This window comes from Coregonus clupeaformis, chromosome 40 (assembly GCF_020615455.1).
Source record: "Coregonus clupeaformis isolate EN_2021a chromosome 40, ASM2061545v1, whole genome shotgun sequence".
In the NCBI taxonomy this organism is placed as follows: domain Eukaryota; kingdom Metazoa; phylum Chordata; class Actinopteri; order Salmoniformes; family Salmonidae; genus Coregonus; species Coregonus clupeaformis.
Genome location: NC_059231.1, coordinates 19,358,721 through 19,382,681, shown reverse-complemented (window position 1 = coordinate 19,382,681; position 23,961 = coordinate 19,358,721). Strand labels below are relative to the sequence as shown.

At 46.9% G+C, this 23,961-nt stretch overlaps 2 protein-coding genes and 1 long non-coding RNA gene across 14 annotated transcripts in view; 1 reads left to right on the top strand and 2 right to left on the bottom strand.

Moving 5' to 3' along the window:
• LOC121554985 (serine/threonine-protein phosphatase 6 regulatory ankyrin repeat subunit B) overlaps positions 1 to 7,102 on the top strand; it is a 68,549-nt gene extending 61,447 nt beyond the window's left edge. For 2 of the 3 annotated variants that reach the window (XM_041868728.2, XM_041868727.2), the window contains exons 23-27: positions 388 to 471; positions 620 to 848; positions 3,053 to 3,135; positions 3,317 to 3,408; positions 5,912 to 7,102. In XM_041868728.2, the coding sequence (XP_041724662.1) occupies positions 388 to 471; positions 620 to 848; positions 3,053 to 3,135; positions 3,317 to 3,408; positions 5,912 to 6,168 (745 nt within the window). In that variant the 3' untranslated portion in view covers positions 6,169 to 7,102. The remainder of the gene's footprint in view (positions 1 to 387; positions 472 to 619; positions 849 to 3,052; positions 3,136 to 3,316; positions 3,409 to 5,911) is intronic. The other variant, XM_041868730.2, reaches the window with a different exon arrangement.
• A 104-nt stretch (positions 7,103 to 7,206) lies between these two features.
• LOC121554986 lies at positions 7,207 to 7,629 on the bottom strand. Its single transcript, XR_005997824.2, has 2 exons — positions 7,428 to 7,629; positions 7,207 to 7,395 (listed from the first exon to the last, which is right to left on the bottom strand). It is a non-coding gene; the product is annotated as an uncharacterized LOC121554986 (long non-coding RNA).
• A 1,024-nt stretch (positions 7,630 to 8,653) lies between these two features.
• Positions 8,654 to 23,961, bottom strand: part of LOC121554984 (1-phosphatidylinositol 3-phosphate 5-kinase-like) — a 41,225-nt gene continuing 25,917 nt past the window's right edge. For 7 of the 10 annotated variants that reach the window (XM_045212097.1, XM_045212098.1, XM_045212100.1 and 4 more), the window contains 27 exons: positions 23,692 to 23,832; positions 19,269 to 19,395; positions 18,311 to 19,008; positions 18,044 to 18,205; positions 17,377 to 17,757; positions 17,087 to 17,187; positions 16,863 to 16,934; positions 16,552 to 16,723; positions 16,012 to 16,190; positions 15,718 to 15,831; positions 15,391 to 15,499; positions 15,094 to 15,248; positions 14,270 to 14,360; positions 14,096 to 14,156; positions 13,863 to 14,000; positions 13,628 to 13,748; positions 13,442 to 13,483; positions 13,111 to 13,206; positions 12,896 to 12,979; positions 12,715 to 12,815; positions 12,506 to 12,565; positions 12,035 to 12,211; positions 11,766 to 11,869; positions 10,351 to 10,548; positions 9,932 to 10,124; positions 9,659 to 9,733; positions 8,654 to 9,461 (listed from right to left, as the gene is read on the bottom strand). In XM_045212097.1, the coding sequence (XP_045068032.1) occupies positions 9,346 to 9,461; positions 9,659 to 9,733; positions 9,932 to 10,124; positions 10,351 to 10,548; positions 11,766 to 11,869; positions 12,035 to 12,211; positions 12,506 to 12,565; positions 12,715 to 12,815; positions 12,896 to 12,979; positions 13,111 to 13,206; positions 13,442 to 13,483; positions 13,628 to 13,748; positions 13,863 to 14,000; positions 14,096 to 14,156; positions 14,270 to 14,360; positions 15,094 to 15,248; positions 15,391 to 15,499; positions 15,718 to 15,831; positions 16,012 to 16,190; positions 16,552 to 16,723; positions 16,863 to 16,934; positions 17,087 to 17,187; positions 17,377 to 17,757; positions 18,044 to 18,205; positions 18,311 to 19,008; positions 19,269 to 19,395; positions 23,692 to 23,832 (4,068 nt within the window). In that variant the 3' untranslated portion in view covers positions 8,654 to 9,345. The remainder of the gene's footprint in view (positions 9,462 to 9,658; positions 9,734 to 9,931; positions 10,125 to 10,350; positions 10,549 to 11,765; positions 11,870 to 12,034; positions 12,212 to 12,505; positions 12,566 to 12,714; positions 12,816 to 12,895; positions 12,980 to 13,110; positions 13,207 to 13,441; positions 13,484 to 13,627; positions 13,749 to 13,862; positions 14,001 to 14,095; positions 14,157 to 14,269; positions 14,361 to 15,093; positions 15,249 to 15,390; positions 15,500 to 15,717; positions 15,832 to 16,011; positions 16,191 to 16,551; positions 16,724 to 16,862; positions 16,935 to 17,086; positions 17,188 to 17,376; positions 17,758 to 18,043; positions 18,206 to 18,310; positions 19,009 to 19,268; positions 19,396 to 23,691; positions 23,833 to 23,961) is intronic. The other 3 variants (XM_045212101.1, XM_045212105.1, XM_041868726.2) reach the window with 1 other exon arrangement.

The window sequence follows — 23,961 nt, the reverse complement described above, 5'->3', positions numbered from 1 at the left end:
TTAGACCTCAGTGTTGACTATAGACCTCAGTGTTGACTATAGACCTCAGTGTTGACTATAGACCTCAGCGTTGCCCATAGACCTCAGTGTTGACTATTAGACCTCAGTGTTGACTTGTTGACTATTAGACCTCAGTGTTGACTATTAGACCTTAGTGTTGACTGTAGACCTCAGTGTTGACTGTAGACCTCAGTGTTGACTATTAGACCTCAGTGTTGACTATTAGACCTCAGTGTTGACTATTAGACCTCAGTGTTGACTGTAGACCTCAGTGTTGACTATTAGACCTCAGTGTTGACTGTAGACCTCAGTGTTGACTATAGACCTCAGTGTTGACTGTAGTTTGCCTCATGGATCTCAGTGTTTATGTTCTGTTTTGGTTCTCAGGGTGAATGATCATGAACCCTGTGCCTCACTACTGCTGGAGGCCATGGGATCAGAAATGGCCAGCTGTAAGGATGCTAAGGATCGGTAGGTCATCACATCCCTGCATCAGACAGCTGTATCACACAGCCTGTCCTCAATTCCTCAATCACTAATTTCCACGTTTTTTTTTCTCTATTCCTCCTTCTGTTCATTTTCCTCTTCTCACACATCCCACCCCCCCTCCATCTCTCAGGACTCCACTCCATGCTGCAGCGTTCTCTGGTAATGTGGACTGTGTCCAGCTGCTCCTGGCCCATGATGCACCTGTGGATGCTGTGGACCAATCAGGGCGCAGTGCGCTGATGATGGCTGCAGAGAAGGGAGGAGTCGGGGCTGTAGAGCTGCTGCTGACCAGTGCCAACGCCAGCCTGGGTTTGGTGGACCAGAATGGCAACACGGCCCTCCACCTGGCCTGCAGTAGCGTGAGTGTCCACTAGGGGGGATTTCTCTCCCTATTTCTTTGACATGACATTTGTACCACATTCAAACTCCATATTTACAAATAGTGTATTATATATGAAAAGAATGTAACATTTATTTGGCTTCACTCTCTTCCTCTCTTCCTCTCTTCCCTCTTCACTATCTACCTCTCTTCCTCTCTTCACTATCTACCTCTCTTCCTCTCTTCCCTCTTCACTCTCTTCCTCTCTCCCTCTCTTCCCTCTTCACTATCTACCTCTCTTCCTCTCTCCCTCTCTTCCCTCTTCACTATCTACCTCTCTTCCTCTCTTCCATCTTCACTATCTTCCTCTCTTCCCTCTTCACTATCTTCCTCTCTTCCCTCTTCACTATCTTCCTCTCTTCCTCATCTTCCTCTCTTCCCTCTTCACTCTCTACCTCTCTTCACTATCTACCTCTCTTCATCTCTTCCCTCTTCACTATCTACCTCTCTTCCTCTCTTCCCTCTTCACTATCTTCCTCTCTTCCTCTTTTCCCTCTTCACTATCTTCCTCTCTTCCCTCTTCACTATCTTCCTCTCTTCCTCATCTTCCTCTCTTCCCCTCTTCACTATCTTCCTATCTTCCTCTCTTCCTCTCTTCCTCTCTTCACTATCTACCTCTCTTCCTCTCTTCCCTCTTCACTATCTACCTCTCTTCCTCTCTTCACTATCTACCTCTCTTCCTCTCTTCCCTCTTCACTATCTTCCTCTCTTCCTCTCTTCACTATCTACCTCCCTTCCTCTCTTCCCTCTTCACTCTTCCTCTCTTCCTCTCTTCCCTCTTCACTCTCTTCCTCCCTTCACTATCTTCCTCTCTTCCTCTCTTCCCTCTCTTCCTATCTTCCTCTCTTCCTCTCTTCCTCTCTTCCTATCTTCCTCTCTTCCTCTCTTCCTCTCTTCACTATCTACCTCTCTTCCTCTCTTCCCTCTTCACTCTCTTCCTCTCTTCCTCTCTTCCCTCTTCACTCTCTTCCTCTCTTCACTATCTTCCTCTCTTCCCTCTTCCCTCTCTTTCTATCTTCCTCTCTTCCTCTCTTTCTATCTTCCTCTCTTCCTCTCTTCACTATCTACCTCTCTTCCTCTCTTCCCACTTCACTCTCTTCCTCTCTTCCCTCTTCACTATCTACCTCTCTTCCTCTCTTCCCTCTTCACTCTCTTCCTCTCTTCCTCTCTTCCCTCTTCACTCTCTTCCTCTCTTCACTATCTTCCTCTCTTCCTCTCTTCCCTCTTCCCTCTCTTTCTATCTTCCTCTCTTCCTCTCTTTCTATCTTCCTCTCTTTCTATCTACCTCTCTTCCTCTCTTCCCACTTCACTCTCTTCCTCTCTTCCCTCTTCACTATCTACCTCTCTTCCCTCTTCACTCTCTTCCTCTCTTCCTCTCTTCCTCTCTTCCTCTCTTCCCTCTCTTCCTCTCTTCCTCTCTTCCCTCTTCACTCTCTTCCTCTCTTCCTCTCTTCCCTCTTCACTCTCTTCCTCTCTTCACTATCTACCTCTCTTCCTCGCTTCCCTCTTCCCTCTTCACTATCTACCTCTCTTCCTCTCTTCCCTCTTCACTCTCTTCCTCTCTTCACTCTCTTCCTCTCTTCCCTCTTCCCTATCTTCCTATCTTCCTCTCTTCACTATCTACCTATCTTCCTCTCTTCCCACTTCACTCTCTTCCTCTCTTCCCTCTTCCCTATCTTCCTATCTTCCTCTCTTCCTCTCTTCACTATCTACCTCTCTTCCTCTCTTCCCACTTCACTATCTTCTTCTCTTCCTCTCTACCTCTCTACCTCTCTTCCGCTCTTCCCTCTTCCCTCTCTTCCTCTCTTCCCTCTTCACTATCTACCTCTCTTCATATCTTCCCCTCTTCTTCTCTTCCTCTCTTCACTATCTTCTTCTCTTCCTCTCTTCCCTCTCTTCACTATCTTCCTCTCTTCCTCTCTACCTCTTCCTCTCTACCTCTCTTCCTCTCTTCCTCTCTTCCTATCTTCCTCTCTACCTCTCTTCCTCTCTACCTCTCTACCTCTCTTCCTCTCTTCCTCTCTTCCCTCTTCACTATCTACCTCTCTTCCTCTCTTCACTATCTTCCTCTCTTCCCTCTTCAATATCTACCTCTCTTCCTCTCTTCACTCACTTCCTCTCTTCCTCCTCTTCCTCTCTTCACTATCTTCCTCTCTTCCTCCTCTTCCTCTCTTCCTCTCTCAGGGAAAGGAGGACTGTGTACTATTCATCCTGGAGAGGCTGAAGGACACTGTTCTCATAGGTGCCACCAACGCAGCACTGCAGACGTAAGTGTTCGTCAGAGATAGGACATGGTTAATCTCAGAGCCGTGCGCTAGCTAGCTACCTCCGATTTACTTCTGAGGTGCAAGTGTCTAGATAAAAAAATAAAAATAACGGAAACCGCAGATTTAGCCCCTCCCCACTACAGAACCACTACAATCTTTCTGATTTGTCTGTCCCTCCCAGGCCCCTCCACCTAGCGGCCCGTAGTGGTCTGAAGCAGGCTGTCCAGGAGCTGCTGTCCAGGGGGGCCAGTGTTCAGACGTTGGATGAGAACGGTAGGTCTACAGGTCTGGGCCCGATTTCCCAAAAGCATCTTAAGGTTAAGTTCATCTTAGAACCATATGGTTCTAACGATGAACTTAACCTAAAGATACTTTTGGGAAAACCGCGCCTTGGTCTGGGCATGAACCGGTACCAGTGTGTTAAAGGGATCTAACTGCATGCTGCTATTATATCAGCTGTCTGTGGTTCTGTGGTGTTGGCATGTCTATGTAGCTGTCTGGTGTCTAGGCTGGCTGTGTACTGTCTGGTGTCTGGGCTGGCTGTGTACTGTCTGGTGTCTGGGCTGGCTGTGTACTGTCTGGTGTCTGGGCTGGCTGTGTACTGTCTGGTGTCTGGGCTGGCTGTGTACTGTCTGGTGTCTGGGCTGGCTGTGTACTGTCTGGTGTCTGGGCTGGCTGTGTACTGTCTGGTGTCTGGGCTGGCTGTGTACTGTCTGGTGTCTGGGCTGGCTGTGTACTGTCTGGTGTCTGGGCTGGCTGTGTACTGTCTGGTGTCTGGGCTGGCTGTGTACTGTCTGGTGTCTAGGCTGGCTGTGTACTGTCTGGTGTCTGGGCTGGCTGTGTACTGTCTGGTGTCTGGGCTGGCTGTGTACTGTCTGGTGTCTAGGCTGGCTGTGTACTGTCTGGTGTCTAGGCTGGCTGTGTACTGTCTGGTGTCTGGGCTGGCTGTGTACTGTCTGGTGTCTGGGCTGGCTGTGTACTGTCTGGTGTCTGGGCTGGCTGTGTACTGTCTGGTGTCTGGGCTGGCTGTGTACTGTCTGGTGTCTGGGCTGGCTGTGTACTGTCTGGTGTCTAGGCTGGCTGTGTACTGTCTGGTGTCTAGGCTGGCTGTGTACTGTCTGGTGTCTGGGCTGGCTGTGTACTGTCTGGTGTCTGGGCTGGCTGTGTACTGTCTGGTGTCTGGGCTGGCTGTGTACTGTCTGGTGTCTGGGCTGGCTGTGTACTGTCTGGTGTCTGGGCTGGCTGTGTACTGTCTGGTGTCTGGGCTGGCTGTGTACTGTCTGGTGTCTGGGCTGGCTGTGTACTGTCTGGTGTCTGGGCTGGCTGTGTACTGTCTGGTGTCTGGGCTGGCTGTGTACTGTCTGGTGTCTGGGCTGGCTGTGTACTGTCTGGTGTCTGGGCTGGCTGTGTACTGTCTGGTGTCTGGGCTGGCTGTGTACTGTCTGGTGTCTGGGCTGGCTGTGTACTGTCTGGTGTCTGGGCTGGCTGTGTACTGTCTGGTGTCTGGGCTGGCTGTGTACTGTCTGGTGTCTGGGCTGGCTGTGTACTGTCTGGTGTCTAGGCTGGCTGTGTACTGTCTGGTGTCTGGGCTGGCTGTGTACTGTCTGGTGTCTGGGCTGGCTGTGTACTGTCTGGTGTCTAGGCTGGCTGTGTACTGTCTGGTGTCTAGGCTGGCTGTGTACTGTCTGGTGTCTGGGCTGGCTGTGTACTGTCTGGTGTCTGGGCTGGCTGTGTACTGTCTGGTGTCTGGGCTGGCTGTGTACTGTCTGGTGTCTGGGCTGGCTGTGTACTGTCTGGTGTCTGGGCTGGCTGTGTACTGTCTGGTGTCTGGGCTGGCTGTGTACTGTCTGGTGTCTGGGCTGGCTGTGTACTGTCTGGTGTCTGGGCTGGCTGTGTACTGTCTGGTGTCTGGGCTGGCTGTGTACTGTCTGGTGTCTGGGCTGGCTGTGTACTGTCTGGTGTCTGGGCTGGCTGTGTACTGTCTGGTGTCTGGGCTGGCTGTGTACTGTCTGGTGTCTGGGCTGGCTGTGTACTGTCTGGTGTCTGGGCTGGCTGTGTACTGTCTGGTGTCTGGGCTGGCTGTGTACTGTCTGGTGTCTGGGCTGGCTGTGTACTGTCTGGTGTCTGGGCTGGCTGTGTACTGTCTGGTGTCCGGGCTGGCTGTGTACTGTCTGGTGTCTGGGCTGGCTGTGTACTGTCTGGTGTCTGGGCTGGCTGTGTACTGTCTGGTGTCTGGGCTGGCTGTGTACTGTCTGGTGTCTGGGCTGGCTGTGTACTGTCTGGTGTCTGGGCTGGCTGTGTACTGTCTGGTGTCTGGGCTGGCTGTGTACTGTCTGGTGTCTGGGCTGGCTGTGTACTGTCTGGTGTCTAGGCTGGCTGTGTACTAATTGAATGCTGCTTTCTCCTGTTGTCCTCCCATCCCTTGTCCCACCATCGCTCTCTGTTTTTTTGCTTCGCTCTCCCCCACTTCTTCCATGTTTCCTCCCCCCTATTTCTCTTTCTCTATATCTTCCCTTCTATCTCCCTTCCTCTTCCCTACTTTCTATCCCTATCTCTCTCTCTACCATCTCTTTCTATCCCTATCTCTCTCTCTACCATCTCTTTCTATCCCTATCTCTCTCTCTCTCTACCATCTCTTTCTATCCCTATCTCTCTCTCTCTCTACCATCTCTTTCTATCCCTATCTCTCTCTCTCTCTACCATCTCTCTCTCCCACCCACTCTATCCCCTATCTCGCCCACTCTCTCTCTCCCCCTACTTTCTATCTGTCCCCCAGGTTTGACCCCTGCTCTGGCTTGCGCTCCTAGCAGGGAGGTGGCTGACTGTCTGGCTCTCATTCTGGCTACCATGATGCCTTTCTACTCCCCTTGCAGCTCTGGAGCGCCCTCCCCAGGTTCCCTCCTGAGGTCCCTACCCAGGCAGGAGAAGAGCTCCCATGGCCCTCGCAGCCCCAAGGCCCCCTCGGACCCCTCTAGCGAGGGCAGTGCCAGTCAGGGTGCCACTGAAAACGACTCGGACTCAGAAACCTTTTGATCACTATGACCGTGACTCTTATCAGACTACCTGGATGTCTGCAGATCAGCACTTTCCCACCACTGACCACCCCTCATTCCTCGCTCGTGTCCCAGAGCAAAACCTCTCAGTGGGGGCTTGCACAGGACATTGTCCCCCCTAAAGGCTGGAGGGATGGAGCTCGACCCCTAACCTCACCATGATTCTGTCTGCTGGTGCTTCTTCTCCAGATCACCCTTGGTACTGTGTCTCAGCTTGGCTATCTATGACAGGCTGAGACCTTTTTTTATTAAAGCAATTTTTGATTGTTCTTATGAAAAGAGACCCAGTCGAATTGTAACCTTTTTTCTTTTAGTTGGTTGATGTACCAAATATTGACTTAACACAAGTATATATGTTCATTTTTGTGTCTGGGTAGCCTAGGTATGCATGGAAAGGTACGTCCTGGTCTGTCTTTCTGCCCTGTCATGTGAGTAGAGCACAAACCAACTGAAGCACAATTCCGGAATTCACTTCTAAGTCTATTATAGAAAAACAGGGTATAATGCGTTCCCTCTAGTTACAGTGCATGTGTAGTCAGAGTCTGGCCTTTATGCAAAGAAGTGGCCCCATTTCAACCTGTTCTATGTTCCCACACCAAAAAAAATCTGACATTGGGCCCTGAGTTTTTCCTGACCACGTCAACTGTCCTGGAACAACTCTGAGCTGTAGTTATTGGCTATACGTAACTAGGACCCAGCGCTGTTCCTGATCCTGTCATGTGGTCAGTTAGGAAACTTCTGTCCCTCGTGTTACAGGACCACAGTGTTTCAGTCGTTTACATGCCCAGATACAGTATGTCAGATCAGGTCTCCAGTGAAGAGGTTGACACCTGTACGGTATTTATTCATGTTTATATTATGGTACAGAATACTGCCTGCACTTGAAATGTAAAGGACAGCAGGACGTTGACCACTCTTCTCTTCCTCTTCCTCCCCCGTTCCGTCTCTGTCTACCTACCAGCAATGTGCCAGTCCCTGTTGTCTACCTACCAGCAATGTGCCAGTCTCTGCTGTCTACCTACCAGCAATGTGCCAGTCTCTGTTGTCTACCTACCAGCAATGTGCCAGTCTCTGTTGTCTACCTACCAGCAATGTGCCAGTCTCTGTTGTCTACCTACCAGCAATGTGCCAGTCTCTGTTGTCTACCTACCAGCAATGTGCCAGTCTCTGTTGTCTACCTACCAGCAATGTGCCAGTCTCTGTCTACCTACCAGCAATGTGCCAGTCTCTGCTGTCTACCTACCAGCAATGTGCCAGTCTCTGCTGTCTACCTACCAGCAATGTGCCAGTCTCTTAAACTTGTCCAGTGCCTTGTTACACCTTTTGTATAATTTTTATTCTCCTAAAAAGTGGATCCTCTAACGCAGCGCTCTCCAACCCTGTTCCTGGAGAGCTACCATCCTTTAGGTTTTCACTCCAACCCTAATAAAGCACACCTGATTCTAATAATTTGCTGGTCGATAAGCTGAATCAGGTTAGTTACAACTGGGGTTGGAGTGAAAACCTACAGGAGGGTAGCTCTCCAGGAACAGGTTGGAGAGCCCTGCTCTAATGAGTATCTCCATCAGGGCTGCCCAACCCTCTTCCTGGAGATCTATTGTCCTGTGGGTTTTCAGTCCAACCCTAATTTAGCATATCTGATTCAGCTAGTTAAGGTCTTGTTGAGCAGCTAATAAGTAGAATCGGGTGTGTTCTCACACCAATGTTTAACTGCTCAGATATGCCCGTGTGTATATGTATGCCTGCTACAAGATGTCAAACGAAATGAAGTATGTTTCTGCTTTTGTACATAAGGTGTCATTGTAAAGCACAGCCTTGTCTGTAATAACTATCTCTACCACAGAAAAGGAGAACCCCAGAACACACGTAAAAAGCACAATGTTAGTTCAACGCCTCCGTTTCTAAAGGCTTGTCGTTGGAAATAAGAGTAACGGAGAGATTGGGTGTGTGTCCCAAATGGCACTACTTTTGACCAGAATCCTATGGGCCCTGGTCAAAGGTCGTGCACTATCGGGAATAGGGTGGGATTTGGAACAGACATGGTCTGTCCATATTATGTTATGTCAGTCGTGACAATCGTTTCACTGTGTTAGATTGATTTTCATACCAGTTCCTGATGCAGTATGAAACGCTGAAGGCTGTTTGCCGGCTTCCCTTTGTTTTATACGAATTAATTGTACAATTATAATATAAAAATCTGTTTTAATTTAGTGCTGTGTGTGAATCGTGTGCTTTCCTATTTGATACCAAGTAAACCTAACATTGCTTATGTTTTTAGCCATCTAAAGCTTACCTGAGAGAATGGACCCTCTAGTTCAATCTTCGAAAACCTAAAATGACTAGATTGTTTTTAAGTGGGTAAGGAGTCAATATACCGGTAAAGCAATTCCCACTACATGTAGTGATGAACAATGACTTTCTACCATCAAATCTATGTAGACATACAAGACAGGAGGCACACAAAATCATCTCACTGACATTAAGGTTTAAAACCTTGTGAAATCAGTTAATAATCTTTAATTACATAATCTCTGTACATTTACAAACCTTTACATCACATCGATTAGTTTGTTCACCAAACTAGGACCAAGTAAGAGTTTATTTTTTAAGTGCTATCTCACTGTGTCCTTTTGAAACAGTTGGACATCTTGGCACTTCAAGATAATCTCTTCCCTCAGAGAGATATGTCCATGATTAGGGACAGCAGTTTATTTATTTCCAGGCCAGGAACAACTCTGGGTTCAGTCATCATTCCAAAGAACAGTCATGAAGAGTCACTCGTCTAGTCTATGATAAGTTTATCCAGCTCTAGGTCTGCCTGTGGTAAATTCTATGATTATTATTATGGAATGATTGAGTCGTACAACTGGCCATTCTTTCTTTTGCATTACTCTTCCTCTTCTATTATTTTCCTTCTTCATCCATCAATCCAGTGTGCTTTTATGGTTCCATATTGGGCTAAGGGTTTTTCTGCATTGTGGTCTCCTCTCTGCCTTGGTGACTGATGCCTATGTGTTCTGTAGCTAGCAGCTCCCTGGTAGCCTGAGTTGCAGATCCGTTTATGCTGTCTTGCCAAACATGCCGTGAAAATGACATAGGAATTGGCTAGACAACACAAACAGGTCTGGGACTCAGGCTAGCTCACTGGTGTAACAGTTCAGCAGTTGACCCCCAGCCCTGTCCAGTGGTCAGGCACCATCAGGAAGTATTTGTCCATAGCCTCACAGAAACGGGCTCGGTACAGCTCTGGAGAGACCACCGTGGGCATCTTCCCTGTGAACGAGACACAAAACGTTAATAATACATTTTATTTGAATAGCGCTTTTCATTTACAGGAAGAAATCAAAAGGTCTATATTATTAAAAACGAATTACTAGAGATCTCAAAGCTAAACGTGAAAGGGCGCAATCTTAAAATAGACTTGAAGGACTAAGGTAGGAGGTGTTAGTGTCTGACAGATGATGAATTACCTTGCCCTCCCAGGATCCCTGTGGATTTCACAACCATCTCCAGCTTCTTATCCCATGTGAACGTCCGTATGTAATCTGATACAATGGGAGGAACGTTTGTGTTACAAATACAGCAAAGTACAATGTCACTCAAATGCATTTTTGAAGCAGCATGCATGGAGAAATGAAGAATGATTTTCTATAAGCACCAGAAAACAGTTAATCTATGCATAACAATGATCAATGTTATAGCCAATGAGAGTACATTTGAAAGAGATAAAGCTTTTCCCTCACCTATGATTCCCACCACCAGCTCGTCTGTGGCGTCGTCTCGTCCAACCAGCAGAGAGTAGTCTATGATCAGGTGACTAGACAGGAAGTGGGCATCACTGTGGATAGCGGCCCTGAGGATGGCCTTGCAGTGGGCTCTGATGTACAGAGGGTTGTCATGGACCAGCTTCAGTAGGTTCTCATCCAGCAGAACCACCTAATATAGAATGATGCCATTCAGCTAATGCTTTTTCCCAAAGGTCATTTATCCAAAGGTCATTATTGCAAAAGAGAATGTGTTCTCAATGACTTACCTGGTTAAAAAAATACATAAATAAACAAAGCAACTTACATTAGTGAGTGCATACATTTATTTTGTATATGTGGCCTCAGTGAGAATCGAACCCATGACCCAGCGCTGCTAAAACTAGCGCCATGCTCACCTCACAGCTCTCCTTCCCAGACTCGGTCTTGACGTTGCGGTTCCTAAGAGAACCCTTGAGGTCGAACACCTGGGCCATCTTCCTGCCATAGAACAGGTTCTCCATGACCAGAAGGTCCAGTTTCTTCTCCGAGTTGTTCTGGGAGTTCTTGAAGCCGATCCGGTACACACCCAGGATCTTAGCCAGGGCAGTGGGCCGCTGTGAGACAGACAGGGGGTTTAGGATAGGACTGTGTTGTAATCTCATGCAATAACCATCCATCACACAGACAAGAACACAGCTCATTGATACTTTTATTTTAGCTTTATTTTAGCAGGGAGTCACCATTGAGACCAGTGTCTCTTTTTCAAGGAAGCCCTTCATATACAATGTCATAGAACTACAAAATCAAAGACAATATAAAAAAAAAAATTAAAATATTTTAATGTCTTCAAATAAAATTATCTTTATAAATGTATTACTTAAAAAGCAAGACCATACACAGCAAATGTAGCTACATCTCATTCCAAAATCATGGGCATTAATATAGAGTTGGTCCCCCCTTTGCTGCTATAACAGCCTCCACTCTTCAGGGAAGGATTTCCACTAGATGTTGGAACATTGCTGCGGGGACTTGCTTCCATTTAGTCACAAGAGCATTAGTGAGATCGGGCACTGATGTTGGGTGATTAGGCCTGGCTCGCAGTCGGCGATCCAATTCATCCCAAAGGTGTTTGATGGGGTTGAGTTCAGGGCTCTGTGCAGGCCAGTCAAGTTCTTCCACACCGATCTCGACAAACCTTTTCTGTATGGACCTCACTTTGTGCACAGGGGCATTGTCATGCTGAAACAGGAAAGGGCCTTCCCCAAACTATTGCCACAAAGTTGGAAGCACAAAATCGTCTAGAATGTCATTGTATGCTGTAGCGTTAAGATTTCCCTTCACTGGAACTAAGGGGCCTAGCCCGAACCATGAAAAACAGCCCCAGACCATTATTCCTCCTCCACCAAACTTTACAGTTGGCACTATGCATTGGGGCAGGTAGCGTTCTCCTGGCATCCGCTAAACCCAGATTCGTCTGTCGGACTGCCAGATGGTGAAGCATGATTCATCACTTGTCTATGGAGATAGCATGGCTGTGTGCTCGATTTTATTCACCTGTCAGCAACATGTGTGGATGAAATAGCCGAATCCACTCATTTGAAGGGGTGTCCACATATATATATATATATATGCAAAAGTATCTATTTAAGTCAATGTAACTATATTTGTGCTAGACCTGAAGCCAGATGTGTAGTGAAGTTGACCTTCTGTTGCACGGCTCCGGTGATGTAGGTGTAGTGTAGTTATTGTAGTTAGTGTAGTGTAGTTAGTGTAGTTTACCTTCTGTTGCACGGCTCCGGTGATGTAGGGTAGTGTAGTTAGTGTAGTTTACCTTCTGCTGTACGGCTCTGGTGATGTAGGTGAAGTAGTGAGGGGCAAAGTCCAGGAAGGACTGAACCTCTAGTCTAGGCATCTGCTTCAGGATGAACCGGTCATCTGAGGGATGGAGGGAGGGAGGGAGGGAGAGAGAGAGAGGGTAAAGATACACAGGCTGAATTGTGAGGTACAACAGACATATTTAATGGCGTGTCTTGACCTCAATGGGACTTCCTGGTAAATAGAAGTTAAATAAAACAATATGGCTCTGGTGTTGACGGTCACCTTCAGTGGCGTAGAAGACGGCCCCAGACTTGCCGCCACGGGCCTGCCAGTTGACGCAGTGGGAGAGCGAGCGGACAAAGTCGTCCTCCGTACTCGCCATGATCTCCCCTCTCATCTTGTGGAACTCCTCAGCATAGTAGATCCTGCAGTAGAACTTAGCGTTGGCATCAGAGAACTCTGCAGGAGAGAGAGAGAGCGAGGGAGAGAGAAAGAGAGCGAGAGAGAGAGAGACAGCGAGAGAGAAAGAAAGTGAGAGAGAGAGCGAGAGCGAGAGAAAGAAAGTGAGAGAGAGAGAGAGAGAGAGAAAGTGAGAGAGAGAGCGAGAGAGAGAGAGAGAGAGAGAGAGAGAGCGAGAGAGAATATGAGATGGGTTACTGACTAGGCCTTATGCTTGTTATTGAGAGGAAGTTTGCGGGCTAAGAGGTGATGCCATCCCAAAGGGAAGTCCAATGAGAAACACTCATTACTCACGTAATTCAATATGAGGGTTTCCTGTTGACTTCTTATGCTTGTCTCCTATGTCTGCATCTTCTGTTCAAAGCAAAAGAAAAACATGCTAGGAACTCCAGAAACATTACATAATGTACATCAGAACAGAGCTGAACTTAGGTAAAAATGCAAGATTTTCTAGCACCGCCCTCCCATGTTGCCCCTTGACCCTGAGACGGTCTACTACTCACTGAGGGGGTCAGAGTCCATGCTGCTGCGCACCAGACCCATCTGGGAGGAGGCTGTCTCGTTGGGCTTGGCTGGGCTGTTCTTGGCCCAGCTCTCTCCAGAACTGCACACAGACAGGATGGCATTATACATCAGGTAACATACACACAGTTCACATCAGCAGAAGTTGTGTGGTGTGTGTACCTGATGGTTTGGGTGGTATCCTCGCCTCCTGCCTTCAACGTCGTCTTTGACAGTTCATCCAGAGCACTCTTATACTCCTTACAGCTAGAGGTTGGGCAGAGGTCATTAAAATATCGTTAGAACAACATAACTATAACATTAAAACAACAAAAACCTTAGAACAGAAGTGTCAGGCATGTGAAGAGACTGGAGAAGAGTTGGAGAGGAGCTGTTACCTGAGAGCGAATGATATGATGGAGCTGGGTTCTCTCTCACACACGGCTATGGGCACTCTCTCATGCTCATACATCAGGTAATGCTTGTCTGGTTCACTGACAAACAACGGACACAATGACGTCACAAAACATACAATAGTAAACAGTACAATACACTCTTTGTTGGTCCATTATACAGAGGATATTTGTTATTTGGCCTTTCACAGTGCCCAGTCCAGACACACAATAACACAACACGGCAGCACAGGGTCATCCACAGAGCAGCGCAGTGCCCTGGAGCAGGTTAGAGGTTAAGTGCCTTGCTCAAGGGCACAACGGCAGTAGGAGGCACCTGAGATATTGATGATTTTTCCCGTCAACACTAGGATTCAAGCTAAACATTACAACAAAGTAAGAAAATGAACAGGGCTCAATATAGTATTGGCATTTATATAAAATGCTATCTTATATGGCTGATCATGAAACAATTTATACTACTGGCCAAAAGCCTATTCAGAGATAGTCATAATGTACTCACAATGGGAATGGGATGGGGTTGTAACTGTTTCCTGGCAGCAGGTTGGCTAGAATGGCCTTCATTGTGGACTTCTCTTTCACCAGGCTGTCATTGGAGCCCAACTGGTGTCCATCAAACACATCTAGGAGACAATGAGAATGGAGTTAGGAACAGGAGAGGTCTGTATTTAGATACGCACTGCAGATCTAGAGAAAGGGGATAGGAAGCTTATGTGGGGGGTTGTGTGTGTGTTCACCCTCTGGGATGCTGACGGAGTCCTGGTCAGGGAAGCAGGGTCCAGACGAGAAGGGTTCTGAGCCTGGTTCCCCTGGTGACGGTAACGTTAGCAATGACGACCCCCAGCTTGAGGGCATGGCAGTGAGGTGACGATCCTCTGTCAATCAAATAACAGACATACCCATCAACTACTGTCCACCATTGAGAGAAGTAGTATAGCATTCTGACTGAAAGCTGAACCAATCCCCATACCTTTGTCACCATTTTGTACCAAAGGGGAGGGGTTGCGTGGAGAGGACTCCAGAGCACTTGGCTGTCAAACAAAATAAACAACTTTACATTCCTTGCTTTCTGATACACTAAGTGCTTATCATATACTAAGCGCTTCCAATCATCTGAATTCTATCAGGAATCGGTTGCACTGACCTTGCTGTCGTCTGTCTGTCGGTGTCTCCCAGGGCTGGCTGGGACAGACAGACGCTTCCTGCTCTTCTCCTGCTGGAACAGGTCCTGCATCCTGGAGGTTACATGGTTCAACAAATCCATTCTTAGAGATCAATTATATTCTTTTCTCTCTCTGCATTGTTGGGAAGGGTCCGTAAGTAAGCATTTCACTGTTAGTCTACACCTGTTGTTTACGAAGCATGTGACAAATAAATTAAGATTTTGATGTGAAAGTCTGATCCCAAGTTAGAATTCAGCCCTAAGGTCCAGTTTCGTGGACACAGATGAAGCCTAGTCCTGGACTTAAAAGCATGTTTAATGGAGATTCATCCATTAAAAGTGCTTCTTAGTCAAAGGCTTCATCTGTGTCTAGGAAACCACCCCTAAAAGTTTAAACATTAAAAGCTGCTCTGAGGTCAGTGTTCTCACCATAGAAATAACATTGAATAGAAAGGGCGTCTCCATTCAAGTCAATGATGACATAATGGGTGGGCCGGCAGCCATTTTGAGAGTACCCATACCGGGAAGTAAAAGCAAGAAGTGTACCCTTCAATCTGTGCTGTGATTTGTTGAGTCAACTCAACTGACATGACAAAAAATACATTCCATGAGCCACATCAGTTAGCATCTTTTGAATGAACATTCTACATTACCATGGCAATCCAGCATCAGTTGATAGAACATTCCAAAATACCATGGACATTTTTGCATCACAATACCGGGCAGCCATTGCGAGCGTACCAGTCAATTGCCAGGGTTAGAGCGTCCATGTCCGTTCTATTCATTCTTATTTCTATGGTTCTCACCTGTTGTTCCAGGACTGCAGTGTTTCACACAGGCTCTGTTTCTTCACTACCACTGATTCCAGTACAGTCTGGAGCTGCTGGGGAGAGTCACTACCACAGGACTGGAGGCGAGCCTGCAGCTTCTCTATCCAGCTACGCAGATCTGCCTCCTCCATCTGAACACGCACACAAAAAAACCATGTGTTTGATACCGTTCCATTCCAATGAGCACGTCCTCCCACTTAAAGCGACACCAGCCTCCACTGCTGTATACATATTGTACACATAGTGGTCCCGCCCTTTCGAGGAGGAACCTACGTCTTTCTGTGCAAACAGGTCCTCCATCTTCTCCTCGCGTGTCTTGCTGAAGGTGTCCGTCTTCAGGGAGGTGAGACGGTCGTCTATGGCCAGGTACACCTGAGTCACCCTGACAAGAGGGAAGAGGGAGAGAATGGAAAAGGACTGGTCAGAACTAGATTATTCAGACTCCTAGCCTGGTCCCAGATCTGTTTGTGCATTCTTGCCAACTCCTATGGTTATTGTCAGAGGACAATAACCATAGGAGTCAGCTATGCAGAACAAACAGATCTGGGACCAGGCAAGTTAAGGCCATGGTAGACAGTCAGACAACAGGTAGACAGTTACTTCTGTGAGAAGTCCTTGAGGTCCTGCTGCATACTGCCCTTGGAGGGCCCCTGGTTCCTGATGAAGATCTTAGGAGGAGGGAGGCAGACCTCTAGCAGTCTCACTGAGATGTAGCTGGTGGTTAGACAAGTACAGTGGCATGATGGGCATATACAGTTTACTACACAATAACAATAACTATAGTGATCTTTATGTTTTGGTTTTTAGAGGTCATTTGAAGATGTGGTAAGAATGATAAATGACGTTTAGATGTATGGCTGGATGGAAATCAAAGCCCTGGTCTGTGTTTCCCACCTGAATGAGGCCACCATCTGGTTGTAGGAGAAGTACTGGTGGTAGTCTTTGTGGATGGAGTGGCCACAGGGCTCAGCATTAGCCCTCCTGGTATACTGGTGACCATAGAACCTCAGCTCCAGGTACTTAGCAAAGGACATGGACCATGAGTCATTAGACAGTGGCACCACAGGAGTCACCTACAGAGACAGAGTAGAGTACAGTATAGTAAAGTAGAAGAGTAGAAGAGAGTAGGAGTAGAAGAAAGTAGAAGAGAGTAGAGTAGAAGAGAGTAGAGTAGAGTAGAGTAGAATAGAAGAGAGTAGAGTAGGAGAGAGTAGAGTAGAAGAGAGTGGAGTAGAGTAGAATAAAGGATCAAAGCTGTGTGAGAGATAGAAGCTAAGCAGACCTGGACAGCAGCTTTTTGCTCTAGTCAAGAACTTGCTGATTAGCAAGCATTTCATTAGTTGAACCAGGTGTGCTAGCTATTGAGCAAACGTGCAGTCCTGGGGGAAGTCATGGAATAGATAAGGAAACACACTGATTAACAAGTTACTGTACCTGTTTGCATATGCGGCACCAGGAGTAGTTGAGGATGGTGTGTTGGTATCCAGGCACAGGAGAGTCCAGCTCCTTCAGTACGATCTGAACACAGCCACTGCCATGGACAAACCGCCGCACATGGTGCACCATGGGAGTCTCACAGAACATACTGGGGCACTGATAGGATGGCCTGTAAAACACACACACACACGAAGAGGTGCTTCATTGAGTTATATTTTATTACATATCAGTGACAACCAAATGGATGGTAAAAGGTTTTATTGTAAATTCAATACAACAATTTGTCTGGTTCTGATTTTTTCCCTCACCTGAAACAGTATCTCTCCAGGAATATTCCTAGTGTGAGGTCATTCTTTCCGTAGAACTCCATCGTGACAATCCTGTTGAGTACAAATAAGTATTTGTGAATAGCTGACCTTTCAAAGTTCAGTAAGCTGGTCTTTCACAGCTGGTACACAACATTTCTGTTGCACCTAAGGGGATAAATAAAGTTGTATTGAATTGAAGACCACCAGGGTTGAGTGGGGTTTACCAGGGACTGACGCAGGGGTTGGGGGCGTTGTTGGACTGGGCTGAGGAGCTGCTGAACAGAACACAGAGTCTCTGATGGTTCACTGGGTTCAGGCAGTCCAGCTGAAACACATAGAAGTAATGGTGGTCAACAACAACATAATAAGAACAGCACATATACACCTTATAATACATTAAAGCACTTCTCTTCAGCCCTGACCTAATATCTCCGGAGAGTGAGTGAAGTGGTGCCTGTCTGTGCCATCTACCTCCTATATTGTGGTGTGTCCTAACTACCTGGCCATGTCTCACCTTGGAGGCCCAGGTCCTGCCGTTCTGTCCCGCTGGCTTCTCCTCCTCACTATCAGCCTTGACGGGGTGCTTGGGTGGCAGTGCCTCCCGGACCGGTGGCTGGGCTAGGGGCTGGGCGAAGGGGTCTGCCTCCTTCTGTCGGAGGCGGCCTCCCTGGGCACGATAGTCTGCCAGCATCTTGGCCAGGTCCTGGCTGCTGCCCAGATGCTCTGCGATGCGGGCGCTGGTAAGGCGGTGGGAGGGTAACACCTGGATGGGGCGAGGGGGAGGGCCTCCGTTGGCCATGCTTCCACCTGACGGGGTGGAGTCTTTGAGGAGTTGTCGCTTACGTCGACCGTCTAGTTCTTTGAAGTCCTTGTTGAGCAGCGGGGAGAGGTACACCTGCACAAGGAACTAGTATGTTACATCTCAAATATGAAAATATCTTATTGGATCATTTGCCCAGCACTTAAGTGTTCTGAGACAGGCGTAACACGTATGCATGACAACAACCATATTTTGTAGACATCCTCACTATGACCAACGATGTCCTGAGTACAGAGGAATTGATGGTCACGTAAACGGATTATCTGATATTCTATTGTACATTACTGAACTACATTGAGCCATTTGATAGAAAAAAGGTTGAAAATCCTTCAATCAATACAGTGAATGGAAACAAACCGACCTGTTGAGGAAAGTAGTCTCTGCTGGGGCAGCGTAGGCCAGCAGGCGTGAGGAGGAAGGGCTCTCTGAAAGTGATGAATGGGGAGATACACAGGATCATGTCCTTCAGCTCCTGTTTGAAGCCTGCCGTCAGCGTCTTGAGACGGTCGTCCGTCGAGGCCACCTGCTCGGTGACAGAACAGACGAGGATATTGTTGGTCACTCTTGGAGGACAATGGAAGTTTCTTATTAAAACCAACATGTTTCAGCCTGTAGCCTTAATCCTCACCTGCTCTGTGACAAACAGACCTGTGTCATCCTGCAGTGGGTCTCTGAACAGCCTGGAGGGCGTCTCCGAACCCAAGCTCTCCTCCCGCGACTCACCCCTCCCCAGAACCCCTGACCCACTCCCCCCCTCAGTCTCCCCCTTCTCCAGCCCAATCGCATCTTCCAACTCCTCCAGGTCATCAATGATGTAGGGTGGTGGCGGCGCCAGGGGATTGGACAATGGAGTGGAGGTCATGACCTCTGCTGACTCCACCCCCTCGGCCCCCAGGGAGCATGAGGAGGACAGGAGGTGGTTCTTGGTGACTTTGACGCCATCGACATCTTTAGGCGAGGAGGACTCCGATACAGATTTCCCCAGGGGAGGCTTCTCCTCCTCGTCCCCCAGTACAGTCTCTCCTCCCTGGAAGAGGGTGCTCTGGTCGGTCCCATCTTCCTGGCTCTCGCCCTGGCTCTCCTCCTCCTCGACGGTAGTGCTCTCCAGGAGACAGGGGAAGGAGCTGGTCTTGGCCAGGCTGGGAGGCATGGCGAACTCATCCATAAGGAAGGATATCTCTAGCTGGGAGTGGTAGGCCACACACACCATGAGGATGATGATCTCCTTAACCCTGGCCAGCTCGTACTCAGACGCCCCGCGAAGCTTTATGGTACAGCCCAGCTGGGGAGGGCAGCCCTCGAAGAACATCAGAGTCTTCAACTCAGCTGTCACAGAGATGAGAAGGGGAGAGAGGAGAACACATTACACAGTTGTGCTGTGGCACTCAGGAGAGTCAGAATGAGCATGTAGATAAGTCTAGTCTAGGCGGGAGGAAGTTGTGAATGAAAGCAGCTGGTTGCAGTATGTTAGTTTCATGTGTTGGATTATTTAAGTGAAATAAGTGTTATGAACGGCTTCAAATATCTAAGCTGTAGAGACTTAAGATGTAAAGCAGCATGTTGAGGGCAGAGTACTTTCCACTCACTGTTGGCCAGCTGGAAGGAGTGAAGGTAGAACTTTTGGCAGGTTCCCAGTCGAGGCTTAGTGAGCAGCTGATCCATGGACATGACCAGGTCCCCCTGGGTCATACGACTCACCCTGTATAAGACTTGCTGCAGAGAGAGAGCCATAGAGGTGGGAAAGAGAGACTGAGGGCAGGTATGGCTAATATACAGTTGAATGGGCTAAGCAGAAGAACAGGCTAACATGGCAACAGACACCATCATAAAGAGTAGTAAAACACTAGCTGCAGTAACCCATGGGGGGGGCGGCACAAAATAATCAAATGGTCTGACTGCTCAGAGATGCTTGGGAAAATGGTCACAACAGGGGACCAGCGTGTGCGTTTCAGGGGAGAGGGGTGAATCTGAGCTCCGTGAGCTAGGACTTGACACTGGTTAAGCAAATCTCCCCATTCTTGCAAAATGTTGCATGCCTTCTCAAACAGCTCAAACTGTGTTCGCACATCAAGTCTTCTCTTGAGTTGGGCTCGGGATGGAACAACTGCTGAACATCTGAGCTTGTGGTTGTTTGTGGGGAAGGGTGGGGAGAGTGTGTGTATGTACCCCACATCCGTTGCTAAGGGGTAATGATGTTAGGGACAGTATAGGATGAATCACAATCTAATAGCCTCTGAGTGGCGCAGCAGTCTAAGGCACTGCATCGCAGTGCTAGCGCCGTTACTACAGACCCGGGTTAGATCCCGGGCTGTATCACAACCAGCCGTGGTCGGGAGTCCCATAGGGCGGCGCACAATTGGCCCAGCATCGTCCAGGTTAGGGGAGGGTTTGGCCTAGCGTCGTCCGGGTTAGGGGAGGGTTTGGACGGGGAGGCTTTACAAGTAGGCCGTCATTGTAAATAAGAATTTGTTCTTAACTGACTTGGCTTGTTAAATAAAGGTTAAATAAAATAAAAACAATAATTGTTTCCCAAAATAATAATTGCTTGCCAAACAATGTAGTTTTTGTAATGCCAGTCCTGGTTATGGGTAACAATCCTTCGTATGAACTGCCTACATTATTACGCATATTATTTGTTAATTGTGGAAATAAATTAAGATATGCAAGATTTCTTTATATACACTACCGGTCAAACGTTTTAGAACACCTACTTGTTCAAGGGTTATTCTTTATATTGACTATTTTTTACATTGTAGAATAATAGTGAAGACATCAAAACTATGAAATAACACATATGGACTCATGTAGTAACCATAAAAGTGTTAAACAAATCAAAATATATTTTATATTTGAGATTCTTCAAATAGCCACCCTTTGCCTTGATGACAGCTTTGCACACTCTTGGCATTCTCTCAACCAGCTTCACCTGGAATGCTTTTCCAACAGTCTTGAAGGAGTTCCCACATATGCTGAGCACTTGTTGGCTGCTTTTCCTTCCCTCTGCGGTCCGACTCATCCCAAACCATCTCAATTTGGTTGAGGTCGGGGGATTGTGGAGGCCAGGTCATCTGATGCAGCACTCCATCACTCTCCTTCTTGGTCATATAGCCCTTACACAGCCTGGAGGTGTGTTGGGTCATTGTCCTGTTGAAAAACAAATGATAGTCCCACTAAGCCCAAACCAGATGGGATGGCGTATCGCTGCAGAATGCTGTGGTAGCCATAGTGGTTAAGGGTGCCTTGAATTCTAAATAAATCACAGACAGTGTCACCAGCAAAGCACCCCCACACCATAACACCTCCTCCTCCATGCTTTACGATGGGAAATACACATGCGGAGATCATCCGTTCACCCACACCGCGTCTCACAAAGACACAGCGGTTGGAACATCAGACCAAAGGACACATTTCCACCAGTCTGTTACTTGAACTATGTGAAGCATTTATTTGGGCTGCAATTTCTGAGGCTGGTAACTCTAATGAACTTATCCTCTGCAGCAGAGGTAACTCTGGGTTTTCCATTCCTGTGGCGGTCCTCATGAGAGCCAGTTTCATCATAGCGCTTGATGGTTTTTGCGACTGCACTTGAAGAAACGTTCAAAGTTCATGAAATATTCCGTATTGACTGACCTTCATGTCTTAAAGTAATGATGGACTGTTGTTTCTCTTTGCTTATTTGAGCTGTTCTTGCCATAATATGGACTTGGTCTTTCACCAAATAGGGCTATCTTCTGTATACCAACCTTACCTTTGTCACAACACAACTGATGGGCTCAAACGCATTAAGAAGGAAATAATTCTACAAATTAACTTTTAAGATGGCACACCTGTTAATTGAAATGCATTCCAGGTGACTACCTCATGAAGCTGGTTGAGAGAATGCCAAGAGTGTGCAAAGCTGTCATCAAGGCAAAGGGTGGCTATTTGAAGAATCTCAAATATATTTTGATTTGTTTAACACTTTTTTGGTTACTACATGATTCCATATGTGTTATTTCATAGTTTTGATGTCTTCACTATTATTCTACAATGTAGAAAATAGTAAAAATAAAGAAAAACCCTTGAATGAGTAGGTGTATCCAAACTTTTGACTGGTACTGTATGTATGTACAGTGGGGGAAAACAAGTATTTAGTCAGCCACCAATTGTGCAAGTTCTCCCACTTAAAAAGATGAGAGAGGCCTGTAATTTTCATCATAGGTACACGTCAGCTATGACAGACAAAATGAGAAAAAAAATCCAGAAAATCACATTGTAGGATTTTTTATGAATTTATTTGCAAATTATGGTGGAAAATAAGTATTTGGTCAATAACAAAAGTTTCTCAATACTTTGTTATATACCCTTTGTTGGCAATGACACAGGTCAAACGTTTTCTGTAAGTCTTCACAAGGTTTTCACACACTGTTGCTGGTATTTTGGCCCATTCCTCCATGCAGATCTCCTCTAGAGCAGTGATGTTTTGGGGCTGTCGCTGGGCAACACGGACTTTCAACTCCCTCCAAAGATTTTCTATGGGGTTGAGATCTGGAGACTGGCTAGGCCACTCCAGGACCTTGAAATGCTTCTTATGAAGCCACTCCTTCGTGCCCGGGCGGTGTGTTTGGGATCATTGTCATGCTGAAAGACCCAGCCACGTTTCATCTTCAATGCCCTTGCTGATGGAAGGAGGTTTTCACTCAAAATCTCACAATACATGGCCCCATTCATTCTTTCCTTTACACGGATCAGTCGTCCTGGTCCCTTCGCAGAAAAAACAGCCCCAAAGCATGATGTTTCCACCCCCATGCTTCACAGTAGGTATGGTGTTCTTTGGATGCAACTCAGCATTCTTTGTCCTCCAAACACGACGAGTTGAGTTTTTACCAAAAGTTCTATTTTGGTTTCATCTGACCATATGACATTCTCCCAATCCTCTTCTGGATCATCCAAATGCACTCTAGCAAACTTCAGACGGGCCTGGACATGTACTGGCTTAAGCAGGGGGACACGTCTGGCACTGCAGGATTTGAGTCCCTGGCGGCGTAGTGTGTTACTGATGGTAGGCTTTGTTACTTTGGTCCCAGCTCTCTGCAGGTCATTCACTAGGTCCCCCCGTGTGGTTCTGGGATTTTTGCTCACCGTTCTTGTGATCATTTTGACCCACGGGGTGACATCTTGCGTGGAGCCCCAGATCGAGGGAGATTATCAGTGGTCTTGTATGTCTTCCATTTCCTAATAATTGCTCCCACAGTTGATTTCTTCAAACCAAGCTGCTTACCTATTGCAGATTCAGTCTTCCCAGCCTGGTGCAGATCTACAATTTTGTTTCTGGTGTCCTTTGACAGCTCTTTGGTCTTGGCCATAGTGGAGTTTGGAGTGTGACTGTTTGAGGTTGTGGACAGGTATCTTTTATACTGATAACAAGTTCAAACAGGTGCCATTAATACAGGTAACGAGTGGAGGACAGAGGAGCCTCTTAAAGAAGAAGTTACAGGTCTGTGAGAGCCAGAAATCTTGCTTGTTTGTAGGTGACCAAATACTTATTTTCCACCATAATTTGCAAATAAATTCATTAAAAATCCTACAATGTGATTTTCTGGAGAAAAAAATTCTCAATTTGTCTGTCATAGTTGACGTGTACCTATGATGAAAATTACAGGCCTCTCTCATCTTTTTAAGTGGGAGAACTTGCACAATTGGTGGCTGACTAAATACTTTTTTTCCCCACTGTATATATATTTAAAATAATATATTTATAGAAAATATATATGGGGGATTGGAAATTATGCAAACAATTACATTGATAGAACCACAATCTATTTGCAAAACATAATACAAAAAGAGTAATAAAATAATCTAACAACAGCTAGACAAGTAAGATGTTCTTACGCTTGATAAAGGTGGGTATGGAAACACAACCAAGGCTAGCTAGTACAGGGAGCTAGAGAGAGGGCAGGGAAGTACCGACTGGTTTGACATTGATAACACCAGTTAATTATTTAACTAGTAGTACAGAGAGGTACTGACCGGTTTGACGTTGATGACCAGTGCGATACCGTGCTCCAGCAGCATGTCCTGAGCGATACGGGACACGGTCCTCTCCACCAGCACCAGGTTGGGACGCACGTCCGCTATACGCTGAACATAGTTCTTCAGAAACTCATGCTCCTGGGGAACAAAGACACATACAAAGATGACGTTTCTTTTTCTTCATTTCTAGAAATTGTGGATGGGTGCTAGCAAATGTGGAATTACTGAAATATTTTCTCTACATTTGCTTGTGCTAATGCTTAGCCC